Source organism: Acinonyx jubatus, chromosome B3 (assembly GCF_027475565.1).
Source record: "Acinonyx jubatus isolate Ajub_Pintada_27869175 chromosome B3, VMU_Ajub_asm_v1.0, whole genome shotgun sequence".
NCBI classification, from domain to species: domain Eukaryota; kingdom Metazoa; phylum Chordata; class Mammalia; order Carnivora; family Felidae; genus Acinonyx; species Acinonyx jubatus.
The window spans coordinates 96,700,627-96,717,824 of NC_069386.1; the positions used below are offsets into that span (position 1 = coordinate 96,700,627).

The window sequence follows — 17,198 nt, forward strand, 5'->3', positions numbered from 1 at the left end:
AGTCATTCAACATAGTACCAGAAATCCTAGCCTCAGCAATCAGACAACAAAAAGAAATAAAAGGAATCAGAACAGGCAAGGAAGAAGTCAAACTTTCATTCTTCGTAGACAACATGATAACCTACATGGAAAACCTGAAAGATTCTACCAAAAAACAGCTAGAACTGATACATGAATTCAGCAAAGTTGCAGAATATAAAATCAACATAGAGAAATCGGTTACATTTCTATACACCAATAATGCAGCAGCAGAAAGAGAAATCAAGGAATCGATTCCATTTACAATTGTACCAAAAGATACTTAGGAATACCTAGGAATAAACCTAACCAAAGAGGTAAAAGATCTGTATTCTGAAAACTATAGAAAACATGTGAAAGAAATTGAAGAGGACACAAATAAATGGAAAAACATTCCATGTTCATGGATTGGAAGAATATTGTCAAAATGTCTATACTACCCAAGCAATCTACACATTCAACGCAATCCCTACCAAAATAACACCAACATCTTTCACAGAGCTAGATTAAACAATTCTAAAATTTGTATGAAACTAGAAAAGACCTGAATAGCCAAGATAATGTTGAAAAAGAAAACCAAAGCTGGAGGCATACAATTATGAACTTCAAGCTGTATTTACAAAGCGGTAATCATCAAGACAGTATGGTACTGGTACAAAAACAGACACATAGATCAATGGAACATAATACAGAATCCAGAAATGAACTCACAAACGTATGGCCAACTAGTCTTTGACAAAGCAGGACAAAGTATCCAATGGAAAAAAGACAGTCTCTTCAGCAAATGGTGTTGGAAAAACTGGAAAGCAAGATGCAGAAGAATGAAACTGGGCCATTTTCTTACACCATACACAAAAACAAACTCAAAATGGGTGAAAGACCTAAATGTAAGGCAGGAAACCATCAAAATCTTAGAGGAGAAAGCAGGCAACAACTTCTTTGACCTAGGCTGCAGCAACTTCTTACTGGACATGTCTCTGGAGGCAAGGGAAACAAGAGCAAAAATGAACTATTGGGACCTCATCAAGATAAAAAAGTTTCTGCACAGTGAGGGAAACAATCAACAAAACTAAAAGGTAACCAACAGAATGGGATAAGTTATTTGCAAATGACATATCAGGTAAAGGGTTAGTATACAAAATTTATAAAGAACTTACCAAACCCAACACCCAAAACACAAACAATCCAGTAAAGAAATGGGCAAAAGGCATGAACAGACACTTTTCCAAAGACATCCAGATGGCTAACAGACACATGAAAAGATGCTCAACATCACTCACCTTTAGGAAAATGCAAATCAAAACCACAATGAGATACCACCTCACACCATCAGAATGGCTAAACAATTCAGGAAACAATGGATACTGGCGAAGACACAGATTAAGGAGAACACTTTTGCACTGTTGGTGGGAATGCAAACTGGTGTGGCCACTGTGGAAAACAGTATAGAGGTTCCTCAAAATGTTAAAAATAGAGTTACCCTATGACCCAGCAATTGCACTACTAGGTATTTATCCAAAGGATGCAGAAATGTGGATCCAAAGGGGCACATGCACACCAATATTTATAGCAACACTATCAACAATAGCCAAGTTATGGAAAGAGCCCAAATGTTCATCAACTGATGAATGGATAAAGAAGATGTGGCATAAAAATACAATGGAATATTACTTGACGATCAAAAAGAATGGAATCTTGCCATTTGCAACAACGTGGTGGAACTAGAGTGTATTATGCTAAGCAAAATAAGTCAGTTGGAGAAAGACAAATATATGATTTTACTCATGTGTGGAATTTAAGAAACAAAACAGATGAACATAGGGGAAGGGAAGGAAAAACAAGATAAAACCAGAGAGGGAGGCAAACAAAAAGAGACTCTTAAATACAGAAAACAAACTGAGGGGTAATGGTGGGGTATTGGGTGGGGGGGATGGGCTAAATGGGCGATGTGCATTAAGGAGGGTATTTGTTGGGATGAGCACTGGGTGTTATATATTTGTGATAAATCACTAAATTCTATTCCTGAAGCCCTTATTACACTACATGTTAACTAACTTGGATTTAAATAAAGTAAAAAATAAATTAAAAAATAAAAATATTAAGAGAAATTAACAGATTTTATAGGCTAAAATAAAGATTATACAAGGTGTTGTTAGTGGGGGAAAAAACAGAATCCTTGACTCTAACATTTGCCTACTGGGTGACATTAGGCAAGTTACTTAAGCTCTCGATGCTTCAATTTTTATCATTTCTAAATGTTAACAATAAAAATGTATAAGTAAGATGAAAATTAAGTAAGCCTCTTGTACATTGCATGGAAAACAAGGTGATTCAATATATGACCACAAATATTATTGTCGTATTTCTCAATTGAAACAAGCTTTTGTCAGAGATTGTAAGATGTACCACGGACTTCACATTAACTCTTTTGGAGAAAACCACAACCAAATATAATGTTAAATGCACCCAATTTTAAAAAACCTAATTTACAACATCATAGATTTATCTCTACAAATACATGCTGCCTTCCTTTTCAGGATGACAATCACAATTGGGTCTAACATGCCTATCAAGTATGGCCATTGGCTGTTACATGTAATGTAATGGTAACCGCTGCTGGTGATCTGGACCTTGTTAGCATCTTTGTGATATAGCAGAATAATTTAATCACATGTCAAAGAATATTGTGGGTTATGTGGGGTTTCATTAGTTTCTTCGCATTTCCTTTTTGGCTACCTTGTGTTGTTGCGGATAATTACATTACAAGTAAGTTCAAGTAAAGAGCTTTTCTGGGAAGAGCTGGAAGCTTTTGATAGATTTGGGCATCTGAATGATAGTTTTTGACACATCAGTTGGTCTTAACAATTGAAAATCTTATAATCTGTTCTCAGAATTTTGGCAATTTTTACTGCTTTCAATCACAGCATCCAATGTATGGTTAATTTTGTGCATACACAAAATTTTGTTCTATGTTGCATTATTAGTGGAATCTTTAAAAAGGCCTTTTAAGTGATAATTGTAATGTGGATTTAAATTTACCACCTATCTGTACACGTGAGACTAATATAAGACTGTATGTTGACTGTAGTGGAATTAAAATTTAAAAATAATAAAAATAGATAAATGAATAAATTCACCAGCTATCAGTGCAAATAACTCCACAGAAGTAACAGGTGACGAACTGACCCACATCATGTGAATTTCCTAACCGCAGAGGGGGTGAAAATTGTGAGTGGATGCCATCCACTTGTTCTCTGTCTTCTCGAAACTGACTGTACATTAGAATCATCTGGGCAACTTAAAAGAGTCCCACATCCTCAGGCCAAATCCCAAACCAAGTAGTCTGATATCACTACTTTTAGAGTTCTTCAGATGATTTCAATGTGCAGTGGAGTGACCAGTACTAGTACCCTGTACCAGTGGCTGGTGACCTTCTTTTGACACATGTGAGATGTATCTTCATCGCAGAGATGTTAAAGTGTGAAAAATTAATTAATTAAGAAAAACAAGAGATATAAGAAAACAGGGTATTACTATTGTTATTGTTAGCCCAGCCCCAGGAAGATTCAGACCATGAAAAATAACGTATTGGCTCAGACCCATTTTGTGGAAAAACCGATGTTCCTTTGTTGTCCTTTATTGCACATTTGATAGTTCCTACTAGGAATGTGTCTGAGTGATTGCCTTTCCTTTAGTTACTACCAAAGACCTGACAAGAGGCTTAAAGACAAAGCCTGACACTCAAGCCCTCTAAAGAAAAAAAAAAAAGGAGGTGTAGAATGCATCTAATGCTCCTTGTCAATGAGCATTAGATGCACCTGTATCCTGTTCTCTCTTGTCCCCTTTGAGTTCGTTTCGGCATCCCAAATGCTCCGGGACTGGACCTCAGTGCTTCCTCTGATCCAGTGGTATCCTCTCTCTACCCATCCCCAAGGCATGGAGAACGGATCTCAGGTTCTTTTAACATCAGGAAAAAGTGTCCCTCCAAGTTGGATGATGGCCGAGCAGCTTACAGTACGTGTAATTGCAGTTGTTAACTGCACTACATTTCTAGGATGGACTGATTTCTTTCCAATGGATATTTGCAGTTTTTTCCCACAGGTCTATCAGGTCTGAGCATATCACTATACCTAGGCATTAAAGTTTGCATATTTGCAGAGCCTATTGTATTGCCAGCGATGAAACTAACCTCAGGAGAAGCTGCAATTAACCTTCACCTGCTCATCATTTTAAGCCTGCCAACCGAGAAGACGGGGGACTTATTTCTTCATATCTGACAGCCACATGGCCCACCAGGCAATTAGGAAAATATATGTAGTGGAGCGGTCTTTTCACAGATCACATGTGGAAATCAGCATTACAGAAGGAAGTGTTAGGATCCTCATTTACCGCAGACGACGTGCTCATTATAAACTCATTAACTACTAGGTTGAAAATACAGTCCAGAAACAGAGTGCAGAGTAGTTCATATTTAATACTTTCATATTTCCTTAAAAGTAGTTTGTTAAATGGTGGCATAGCAATAAATCAATACAGTCAGTAAGTCTGTAGCCCTCGAAGTAGGTTTCGACAGGAGAAAGATGGGCTCAGTTAATTAAAGAAGGAAACAGATGGGTATGACATATAGGCAGGGATAACAAAGGAGGGTTCAAAATGTAAAATATAAGTTGTGGAGGAGTTTTAGAAAATGGATAAGCTTACTGGATAAAGTAATTTACAGTGACATAAACCTCCTTGAGAAAGATCAGATGAGTATTTGTAATCTCTTCTGGCTTAGTAAAGTTTTAAATATTTCATGTTTAATATCTTAATATCTGGGTTTTGATGTGATTAAGAATATAGCTTTGCTTTCCAAATAGCTGACCAACTTTCAAATATTTTTCATCACTTTTGAGTAATTTTCATTCCCTCTTTTGTGATTCTCTGTTCAACATCTGTTGAAATCTCTGTTTCTGAGTTGTAGTTGATTTGAGTAATAGTCGGCCCTTTTGATTATTGTGGTTTTGAAGTAGATTTTAACGTGTCATGTAAATTACCTTACTGCTTTTGCTCAGAATGTCCTTGCCTACAGTCTTCCATTAATTTAACAAAAGAACTATTTTGTCAAGCTCCAGAGATAGGCATTGTCTCCCAAGAAGACGATTACATGAATCATTGTTGATATTCAGTTGGGATCTTAGGAATAAAAAAGGGAGGGGATGGGATAGTGGCATCATGAACAGATTGCACACAAATGAATAATACCTACCACTTCATAGCACTCATCGCAGGCTAAGTGCTGCTTAGAGTGATTTGCACATATTGTTTGATTTAACCCTCAAAACTATTCTATTGTTATCTCTAGACTATAGAAACTATGGTTGAGTTTTCATCGTGTGCTCCAGGGCACACGGCTGGCATACCTTGGAGCCAGGGCCCAAATTCAGACAGTCACCGCCAGATGCTGCTCTTGGTCACTATACTTTTTTCCTCTCAGGGTGGTCTGATAATGCAGAGTGTAGAGGTTACTTAATAATTAATACTCACATTTAACATGCCTTTCATCTCGATTGCACGAAGCACTTATACATGCATGATCTCACTTTGTGCCCCTTCCTTTGTGCAGAACATATAGAAATGCATGGTTGGACATATTGTCCTTACTAGAGAATTTTAGCCAGGGTTGAAAACCACTGGTTTATACTTTCATGAAGTTTCTCTTATCAAGGTGGTTTTTTTAAGCGTTATGCTTTCCTTTATTGTACACGTTACAACTTATGGCTATACATCACAAGATGGTTTGTAAGTTGTTAGCAGGTAATTGAAATTTAATATTCAACCATGCTTATTGATGGCATTATAATTTATTATACTCATCATTAGAGAGTTTCAGGAAAAAATATTGGAGAAAAAAGGGCAAGAATTACCAACCAAAATATTAACTCTTTTAGACTTCATGGTGAACGTTTATTTTTACCTGGTGCGAGAAGGAAGACAAATGTGAGCAAGATTCACAACCACTGGAGGTATGTTAGAGCTATTTCTAATTGCTTCCTTAATGGCAGTGAGGGTTTTACTCTCCCCACCATCATGGCCCTCAAGAAAGGGGCAAGTTAAAGTCCATGTTAGAGAGGTTGAGAGTGAAATGGAGAAGCAATCTTCACCAGATGGGGAGAGGAAGCAAATCAAAGCCCTTCCACCAACCAAGGGAATATGGAGGGGAAGGAAAGGAAAGGAAGGGAAGGAGAAAGTAGGGTCAGGAAGTCTGTTCCTAGGTCCTCAACACCGCTTCTTCTGCCTTGGGCTTTATCTCAGAGGACAGGCTGGGGGAAATAGGAACAGACTTGGGTGTAGCTGGAGGGAGGGGATAAGGAGAGTCCTGGTCATGTCCAACACGGCCCTTCAGCCTTTCAAGTGTACAGCTCAGTGATTTGTGGTACAATCACCAGGTTATGTCACCGCTAATTCTGTGACATTTAATCTGTACCTGAAGTTTTTCTTAGTGCAGTTGTGGCACCGTGGAGCAGACAATACATCCAAAAACTAGGCTGATCTTTCTGTGTGTATTTAATTAGGTGCCCCCACCGTACAGTCTTAATCAATCCCGCAAATTCTGTGTGTGTCTGAAACACTGGCTCTTTGGATAAAGACAAGGTTTAGGAAGCCTCAGTTACCTGTGACGTCTTATGTCAGACCCAACTTTCCATAAACGCCAGTATCTGTGGAAGTAGCTGGGACATACATTTGAAAAACAGATGTGGGTATCGTTAGCATGTTCGCAGTAATCATAAGGTAGTGTGATCCGAGAACCTCCTTAACTGCTATAGTTCCCTTGATTCATGATCAAAAATCCTGATTCAACAGAAAGTCCTCCTTTCTTATCAGTGAGTTGAATAGATGAGCAAAAGATTAATGCACCCATTAAAGGCAGAAAAAAGGGATTTCACTTCCAGAAAATAGGATGAGATCTTTGCAAATCACTTCATCATCCTACGAGGCAATGCCAGGAATCAGAAGTTCCATTAACCTTAGTGCCATGAGAAGACTAGAAAGTGGCTAACGGGTTGCATTAGGTAGAGAATAGAAGGAAAGAAAACCACGAAAGCAATGGGACCCATAGAAGAAGAAGGAAGTTTCAGGGTATGGGGCGAGGATGTGGGGAGACCTGGGTGGACACAGAGCAGGAGCTGTTCCAACGGCCTAGTGTGCTGCTCTGAGATGAAAACCAAGGTCAGCTGCTTGCAGGTGATGTTTTCCTTTAAACAAAACAAAACAAAACAAAACAAAACAAAACAAAACTAAACAGGGGCCCTGGGTGGCTCAGTCGGTTGAGCATTCGACTTCAGCTCAGGTCATGGTCTCGTGGTTTGTGGGTTTGAGCTGTGCTGACAGGTCAGAGTCTGGAGCCTGCTTCGGATTCTGTGCCCCCCTCTCTCTCTTTCTCTCTCTCTCTCTCAAAAATAAACATTAAAAAACAGTTCCTCTTTAAAAAATTTTTTAATGTTTATTTTTGAGAGAGAGAGAGAGAGAGAGAGAGATCGTGAGCATGAGTGGGGGAGGGGTAGAGAGAGAGGGAGACACAGATTCCAAAGCAGGCTCCAAGCTCAGAGCTGTCAGCACAGAGCCCGACGCGGGGCTCGAATTCACACACGGTGAGATCATGACATGAGCCAAAGTCAGACGTTTAACCGACTACGCCACCGGGCATCCCCCCCACCACCGACCACCTCGGAAAAAACAGTTCATTTTAAAAAGGTAATGACAATAATACTGTTGTGATTATTTAAAAACAACTGTATGGTTCAGCCAGTCAAAGCAATGTTGGAGGCACCGGTTTGAAAAAGTCAGTGACACTGTATTTTGCAATACACGTTTATGGCCTTTCTCAGGAGCAGGCTTGTAAAAGTAAGTCCCTGATACTTGGAGGCAGACCCAAACAGCATCTAAGTTCCAAATGTTTCACACCAAATTAAGATTCAGGAGGTGGGTATCACCAGGAGACAGTGCCAGGGCTCCCAAGGAAATCAGATGAAGAGCAAATATTTTCAAGAGCTCGGGGGACTTTGTAATTACACTCGGCTGGAGAAATATCGTTCCAACAAAGGTGAATTGTCATCCCAACTAGGTAAAAACCATGACATTCTGAAGAGACATGTGATCTTCCCTCATAAAAATCTTTTATTGGCACACCAGAAATATCCATTTTTTTCTAGTACAGTAGCTGTATGCATCTACAATGGCCATTCTGTGTAAACTACGTGTTACAAGTCACTAGAAATCTAATTAGCAAGATGAATTTAATAAAGAACAAGAGTAATTATGAGTCTACAGCGGCCCAGCCTTCGAGTCTCATTGGAGAGTAAATCAAATATCAAACTAGTGTTGCCCTGCAACAGAGTTTTTCTGTAGCCAAGAAACCAAGATGGACGTAAACAGGATAGCACCCATTCAATAAATTAGGTACGCTTAACTAGAAAAACACTGTAACTGATAGAAATGACCTAAATAAAGCACGAAAGGAAATAATCAGCTATTTACATATATTATTTTTTGCCAAAACTTTAGTTTGTTAGCCTTCCCACCTTACCTCTTCTATTTGTTATTCTTGTTTTTTCATGGTGAATTTCTTGGCTCACTGGCAAATGCTTAGGCAACTGATCAGGACCTCTTTCCCTGTTCTCCGTTTTCTAAAACTTCATGTCAAACTAAAGAATCTGAAAGGTAACCTGTGTGAGTCTATCTCTCTAGAGAAGTAATGAGAATTATTGTTCTGCTTTCAGTCACAGCCATGACGCACAATTGCATTTTTCTTCCACACATTGTTTGAACTACTCCAGAGAGCTGGGTTGTGCATGGCAGCAGAGTGGACGGATTGGTCATTTGTGACAGGCACAGGTACACATGGAGACAAGCGTGTTGATCCTGAGAATGGGGGTGCTGTGGACTGCAACTTCAGATCCCCCATTACTGAAAATGGGGTCTCTCTCTGGTTGCTTTTGTTTCACATTTATTTTTAAGGCTTAGTGTCATTGCAGCATTAACAAATAAGAATGCTGACGTCATTTCTGTCAAAGAAGGGCTCTGTGATGAATGGCAGCAGGTGCCATAATTAAAATAGCGTTGTTGAAAAGGCATCGAGTTGGTATGTTTCTGCCGCTATGGCCAGAATGTGTAGATTTTTAGCATCGCTCTTGAGGATCTGAGAGATCTTGCCAATGAGCCTCTTTGTCCCTTGTTTATTCCCTTTCTAGTACTTATAACAATTTTGTAATTGTTTTATTTTCAGTTTGCTTTCCTATGAGAATATAAGCCCCAGAAGGGCAGTAACCACACCTGTGTATTCACCACTGTGTCTCCAGTGTCTAGAACAGTGCCTGGTCCATAGTAGGTTCTCAATTAAAAACTTGTATTAAATAAATGAACCAAATCATAAATCTCCTGGTCTTCCTGTGTCTAGAGACTTTCTAGTTTGACTCGATGACCAGGGTTTCTGGCCTATCCTAATCATCCTACGTGCTGTGAACCTCTGTGTAGCCCTATGGCTAATATTTTTGTGCTTCGATGGATAGTATAACCTCTCAATGCTGCATTTGTTCTGCCCATCTCTCAAAGACTAGCTATGCAGGGCTAACTCTGCATGAGAGATAACAGGGCAAGAACCTTGTAGAAGGTAAACTGCAAGCTCCAAATTCAACTCATTCTTCCCCGCCTCTCTTTACAACCTCTTTGTCAGAAAGCTTAAGAAAAAGGTCATCAGGAGAATATTCTCTCGGTGGTACCAGTTCAGTAAGTCACCAATAACATGATCAGAAAAGAAACAAAATAGAACTCACCTACATTAAAAGAAACTTAAATTAAATGAAAGCAAAATCTGGGAGTGGAAACTAAGTGACACGGTGGGCTGTCTAGGTCCTTTGTTGCTGGACACGGAAGTGACGGCAGACATCAGAGCAGGAGGGGGGTTGGAAAAGAAGGGGTGGAGCTGTGGGGTGTGAAGACACGGGGGTCCAGCTTTTCTCTCCTCCTCCCCCTCTGCTTCCGGAGTGCTCCCTCTGCATGCTGGCTGAGCTCTTGCTGTCGCTCTCTCAGGCAGAGGTGAGGACGGCCCGGCCCGTCGTCCTTAGGCTATTGATGCTCTGCTGGAGTAGAAGTCGGGGACTGGGAGCCCGGTGTGAAGCGTGACCTGGGGGACGAGACTGTGAGTCCTGGAGGCACCGCGGGAACCCTCCCGGCATGCCCCTCCCCAGGGCACAGGGCATGTGTTCCTAATTCAACAGGGGCCCTGTTGGCTTCCTTTAACGTCTATTCTAGTAGACGTTAAAGAGAATTCTAGTAGAATTCTGCCTGTGCGAGGAGCCTGGCCACCATGGTGGGCTCCCAAATCCTGGAGACACTTGATAATATGGTTCTCATCCATCTGCCTCTTTTAAGGATCCTGGGAAGACCGTGTTCCTTATGACCGAAGACACAGGCATTGATCTGCAGGTAGCAAAGCCTGTTGGCGAGGACGCAGTGACACTGCCAAGTCCATGGATAGAGAACAGGTGAGCAGACAACCCTTCCCTTACCACTTGTCCACTAGTCACTCCCAGGAGGATAAGCCTTTTGTATGGGGAACGAACAGGTGATTGCCAGGTAAGAAGAAACATGGGCACTTATACGGTTTCCCTGGTTCCATGCAGCCTTGCACTTCAGTGGGAAGCTGCACGGATGAGGCTGGAACTGTTCCATGCGGGGCTGTCATCCCTCCCCTTCTCGTCCCTGTCTCCCCCAGCCCAAGAGTCTTTCTCCAGATACTCAGAACATCCCGGAAACCGCTGAAGAGCATTGAGTGCCATACTCCTGGGAAGGGGAAACAGCTGAAAATGTGGAAAACTTCGAAGGAGGTTTTTCTAAGACTCACTTCTAGGGCAATTTATGGTTTTCTTCCTTCCAAGGTAGAGGCTGACCTCTGAGAGATTAGATTTCAGCCTCCTAGAAAACCCGGTCTAGTCGCAGGAAGAGAGAAGGGCAGAGGTCACTGGGTTACAATCACTTTTACTGCACACACTGATAAATGACAATGTTTTTTTGTTGTTTTAATAGTTCCCGAGACTGCAGTTCTGAACAGAGCAAAAATCACCTGCAGTATTTTGATTCCCAAGGCCTATGTATCTTAAGGCAGCCGTCTGCTGAATGAGGTGCACAGCTGATAATGAGAGCTCCAGGTGAGAAGGGCAGGGGCAGCCCCTCAGGGCACCCCACGGCTCTCTGATCTTTGCCCCAGCCGTGGCCCCTTGGTCCCACCTTGCCCCTGTGAGGCCCCTCATACCTTAGAAACTTTGTCCTGGTTGCTCCCTCTGCCAGGAAACCTCCACACGGCTCGCTCCCCACCCCCCTCCAAGGCTCAGCTCACCTGCCACAGCAATAAGACCTACCCTCAGACTGCAGCTGCCCGCCCGTCCAACCCCAGCACTCTCCACCCCCTCGCCCTGCCCTTGGCCTTGTCTCCCTTGCACTTATTGCCTTCTAACACATTATATAATTAACGTAGTAGTTTTCTTATTATTTCTTCTATCTCCTGTAACTCATAGGAGGCACAATTTTGTATGTTTTGTTTTCACTGATAAACAACAATACTTACAGTAATTATAATAATGGTGCCTTACGTATTAAAGGCACCCAGTAGGTGTTTGTTGAGTGAATGCATGAGAAGAACCTGTAGTTTTTGCCATTTGCAGTAAATCCTAAGTAAGTGGCCCACAGGCAGGGATTGTTTTCTATCCCTGTGGCACCTAATAGAACCGAGTAAGAGTGCAGAGAAGATGTTCAGGATTTCTGATAATGGTGCTAAAACTTCAGTCTCACACCTTCACTTCTGGGGTGCTTCTGGCGCTCTGCATAAGTCATTCCATCTGTTTTCATTCCAGCTGGTTCAGGGGTTTCGTTCCTACTAGGGATGAATCTAGGCCTCGGGGACGATCAATAGCAAACCATGAACAGAGTTCCAATTCGCTGTTCATTAGACTGCGTCCAAGCTTAACGAAGGGGCTGATGCTGATCTGGAATCATCTCAGTTGTCACCGTTGATCCCTTTCCCCTCTCCTTTCCTCCGTGTCTTGGTCTGGGCCTTACACGGTTGGCTTCCCTGTCTCGGGGATCAATGTACTGCCCGCGGGCAGCCTTTGAAGCGGAGCGAGCGGAAGCCGAGGTGACACCCGGGGGCGCGGTGCTTACCTGCACGTTCCTGTTCAGGCTGACAGCCGGGAAGAACAGGCCTTCCACGTTCTCGAAGGCTATGGGCCCCTGCTGTTCGTCGTTGATAAAAAATGTCAAGGTTTTCCGATTTAAGTCGAGGAGCACCCCGATGGTGGCCCCCTTGGTGATTCCTCCCTCAGTTCTGTGAGAAAAAAAAACATCACGTGTCATCATTCCAGAAGCTCCCCTTTTTGTGCTAAATGTACAAACCCTTTTGACTAACCAGTGTTTCTCGGCCTGTTTAAGAGTATCGTTCCCCACATCCGAGGAGCATCTTCAAATACCTTTTTTCCTTAATCACCCCTCCTCACATAAAATTTTCATATCACAGATATGCTGCATATGTTTATGTGTTATGTATATATCTGTGCTTTGTGAATGAAAAGAGTAACATGTTTTGCTTGCCCCCAACCCCCACACTAATTTTCACTCCCTTGGGGGGAGATAGCGCCCCCTGTTGAGAATATAGAGTCAACCACACTGCTCTGCTGTTGCTGAGGGTGAACTCTTTCTCAGAAGGTCTCTACCACTGAACCACAGCAGCAGAAAACAAATCGGTAAAGTGCAAGAAAAAACAAAGTAGGCTTTGGGCTATCAGAGCTCTGCCTACAGCTGTGCTGTGTACTTTGCACAAATGGTGTGGCTTGAACATCAACTCCAAAATGACTTAATTTGAAAGTCAAAATAAAGAGGCACTTAAGCTAAATCTAAAGCATATGCATGAAAAATTGGATTTGGGGCCTTATGCTACTCATTAAATAGAAAAACTCATTCCGGAAAGATGTTAATTTTTGGCCTGTTGAGTTTGAATTGAGAAGGCTGTCCGTAAAATGACAACATCGAAGAGGATTCTTCCCTGCAAAGTGAAACAATTATATTGTAGAAGATGGAGTGGTTTTCAAGAACCTGCACTGAAATGTCATTTTAAAACAAAGTATGTCTTATGCTTCAGTTGGTGGTTTCTCAAAAGTCATTAACACGGATGACCAGATTTGTCTTACTGGCCACTTCCCAACTCTTTGAGGTCTAGCAATATTGAGCTTCACCCTGATCTCAGCAGAGCATACAAATTGGTAAGTGTTGTTCCTCCCCCCCGGCATGCAGAATACAGACTGTACATAGCGGTTAAAAGACAGGCTTGTACGTTGCATCTTGTTAATCACAGCTTCAACAATGACAGCACAGGCGACGTGCAGTCTGCATGCAAGCAGACGTGTTCAGCTTCAAGAACGTGTTTTTTTTTTGCATAGTGTGACACTTGTGTTATTCTTTACTCCTTCACTCCAAAATAAAGAAGCTAGAAGGGAAAAGTAAGTGTGCTACCTCGGGGAATGGCATCAGGAATCTAGTGACTGAAGGCTCCCCCACGTGCAAATCACCAAAGGTGACCGCTCATCTACATCTAGAAGGATTTGATATCAGGCTGCAAGGACATGTATGTTCACTTTCAGCGATAGTGGACAACGCACACCTGAGTGGAGGTGTATAGAAAAAGTCTAAGGGAGTAGGAAGTGGAGGTCCTAAGAATCCTACTGGCTGGAGAAACAGCAGAGATGATGTATCCAGAAAAAGGTGAGACTGTGGAGCCCACCAGCCTACCACTGCCAGACTCGCTTTCCTTTTGATCTGACTGAATAGAACTCTATATTTTTTTCCTTGAAACACCAGTGAGAGCGTATCTCAGGGAAATCTTTGAGAATAAGGTGGATGAGGATCCATGAAAGACACCTCTCTACTTACACAAACCAAATGATAAAGGAAGTGTAGGAGGAAAATGTGTAGCATAGATTAAATTATAATTGCTTATGATTTGCTGTTAGAGGCAAACCTAAGGAGATTTCTATGTTCTCTTTCCCCAGCAAACAAATCAAATTTATACAATAGTAAGAGAGTCCTACCCAAAGGAGTAGGTGCTAAAGGTTCTCAAGTTACCCAAACTGACATCCATAAGATTTAGTTTAATGAATGGCTTCTATTCTGGGCAGTGGTAGTAATAATAATCATAACAAGAAGAACAATGGCTTCTGTTTTCAGATGCCTCTGATGTGAGGCATTTCCCCATATCTATCTCACTTAATCTTGAGAACACTCCCACATGAAAAAATACTATTATCCTAATTTGGGGGATTGGAGATGAAGGTTCAGAAAAACTCAATGACTTTCCTGGGAAGTTGTAGCTCGGGATTTTAGAATCCTGGGATGTTTTCCTGAAATGGATACGCATTGGAATCCTTAGTTTCCAGCCATGGTGGAATAGAACAGTGAAGGGCCTAGGAAAGTGCTCATGTCTCTGGCATTATGCAAAACATCATATATATATATATATATATATATGTGTGTGTGTGTGTGTGTGTGTGTGTGTATACACACATACATACATACATATATACATATATATGTGTATATATACACACATATATATGTATATATGTATGTATGTATGTGTGTATATATACATGTATATGTATATGTATGTGTGTGTGTATATATATATATATATACACACACACATACATAAAATAAACAAATAAACACTGAGATGGAGAGTGGTAGAATTCCCGTGCTACCCACTGAAGACCACCTGCCTGGCTCCCTTAATGTCATCTCTTTAACAGGACTTTGAGCCTGGGCTGTCGTTTTTGACCAGAAGCCAACGTGAAGAAGGCTCGGTTTGGGGGCCGCTGGGTACCTGTTGGTGTGCGAGTTGTTGTGCATGAACCAGCTCCGGTTATTGTCCACATACATTGCCCAAGCTTTGTCGTCCTTTCCTAACATCACATCCTTCATCACGTCGATGCGAGCCACGCCGAAGGCAGGGTCAGGGTGGTTGTCATAGCGGTCTACAGTTAGCTCCCAGTAGTGGACGCCCTTGGAGAAGCCGGTCTTCCCCAGCACCACCCGGTCATCGTAGCTGCTGCAGGTCACAGTCAGGTTGTCATTGGAGAAGATGATGTCAGAGTGTGCCGAGCCGGGGTCGAAAGCAAACCAGGCCACTGGGAACAAGAGAAGGGAGTGCGGTTACTAAGGCAGACCCAGCGAGCTCTACGCCGCAACACGCTCCTGCGCGGGTGAGGAGTGTCGTGTCCCGTTTTCATGCTGCCATGCAGGAAGGAGGCTTCCGGGGCCAGAGGGGGCCCTGAGTGAGCAGACCGGGGGCACGTCCTGGGAGGTGGCACTGTCTGCACCCAGAAGCAGACGGAGGACACAAGACCGATTCAGCAGGGGTTACCTGACTCAGACTGCACTCCCAACCAGGTGATCCGGGAGTGAGGTGGCATCGATTTTGGAAGGTGCAAGTCCCTTCACCCGGTGACTGGGACAACAGTACACCAGAGACATAAAGGGAGAGGGTGCGCTAAGATGCCTGTGTAACCCTGAGGCGGGGAGGCTAGGATCTACAGTCCTAGATGGAGGAGGGATAAAACACACTGAGTGAAACCAGCAAATATCCCTTCGGCAGAAGTGCTGAAGTCTAGTCATTTTGAAAACTTCCTTAAGCGGTATTGGAAGCTTAAAGGCTGCGAAGCTGTCGGCAACATGAGCTGATGTTCATGAGTGACCGTGACTCGGACTTAAGACAGGTTGCTTTCTTTGTACCTTAAAAATAACAGTTTGCATGTTACTCCTGACCCTAACGTGTAAACTATTTTGCTGGAGCAGCAGGTATTTTGGACATCGGGTGAACACAGAATGACATCTTTGAACACATCATTATGACTCGAGTTCTAAATGCCGCCTACCAATAACACACTCTGGAGAGATGTCATTGCTGATTTACTGAACCTGTGAGCCACCTCACATGCACTTTGGTCTTTGCTATTTGTAACAGAATAAGGTTATTCCATACCTGCCAACAGCTTTTTAATGTCAACTGTTGTCATTCCAAGTGAAAGGCATGGGAGAGAGAAATAGGAAGCAAAATTGACATTGATAAGAAAACAGGTCTCTTTTGATAGGCTAATACTAAAAAAGGACTCAATTTAGGACACTGCAAACATTACAACAGTTGGTCTGACTGGTACCTTTACCCACGTGAGCGCTCATAAAGAGTGCATTGGTGTTTAAGAAAAATGGGGGGGAAATGTAACCTTCTTCTAGGTATAAAATTTAAAAATACATTTTTCCAAGTATTTGAGAAACTTATAATAGGATTTTAATGACAATTAGACAATTTTATTGACATAAAATAAGCTGCAGCCATTTATTTGCTGAAGGAGATTGAGCATGCCAACCACAAAAGTAAAAGATGACAATCACAATAGGTGTACTTGCCTAATTGAGAGTAAGGTGCAGATTGTGTCTCAAAATTGCATCCTATAAAGAGATACTACACATCAAAGCTATGAAACAGCAACCAGGTTGATAAAAATTATTTGTATACAACGAAAAAGCACCAGCTGAAAAGAGTCACCAGAGGCCTGATTCATGAAAAACCAAAGCCCTTTTTATATTTGTTTTGTTTAGTTTTCTGGATAAAAACTGCTTCTCTTGCTCTTTCAAAACGAAAAGCACATCTTTCTTTTTTCCATTTAACAAATTCTCCTCCAACTGATGCTAAACTATACAGCTTAAATGTTTATCATCTCCCCACGCTCAACCTTTTCCACTAAAATTTCCATATTAAGAAGGCTTACTGTTTAAAATGAGAAAAATGTGGGGTGGGAGGGAAGCTAAACAAAATTAAATACAAAATAAAAATGAGAAAAATTCACCCGATTGAAATGGAGAAACCAACAGATCTTGATAAAACTCTGTTCTATATTACTTGTCCATGCACTTCTAACTCTGGTGATACAGGAAGGCCTTTGTCGTGACTTGGGCCCAAGTTAAATGACACATATATGTATAAATGAACATGGAATGTAATGTGTATGTTAATAAAAGCATCTGATAATTGTTAATAATGACATGAATTAAATGTAGTAAAACAAATTACTTCATCCCCTTCTCAGATCATTTTGTTA

At 41.7% G+C, this 17,198-nt stretch overlaps 1 protein-coding gene across 11 annotated transcripts in view; it reads right to left on the minus strand.

Moving 5' to 3' along the window:
* Nucleotides 1-8,155: 8,155 nt before the first annotated feature.
* TRIM9 (tripartite motif containing 9) overlaps nt 8,156-17,198 on the minus strand; it is a 109,362-nt gene continuing 100,319 nt past the window's right edge. For 3 of the 11 annotated variants that reach the window (XM_053224455.1, XM_053224453.1, XM_053224452.1), the window contains 4 exons: nt 16,507-16,548; nt 16,082-16,105; nt 14,924-15,227; nt 8,156-12,376 (listed from right to left, as the gene is read on the minus strand). In XM_053224455.1, coding sequence (XP_053080430.1) covers nt 12,016-12,376; nt 14,924-15,227; nt 16,082-16,105; nt 16,507-16,548 — 731 coding nt within the window. In that variant the 3' untranslated portion in view covers nt 8,156-12,015. The remainder of the gene's footprint in view (nt 12,377-14,923; nt 15,228-16,081; nt 16,106-16,506; nt 16,549-17,198) is intronic. The other 8 variants (XM_015080121.3, XM_015080123.3, XM_015080129.3 and 5 more) reach the window with 6 other exon arrangements.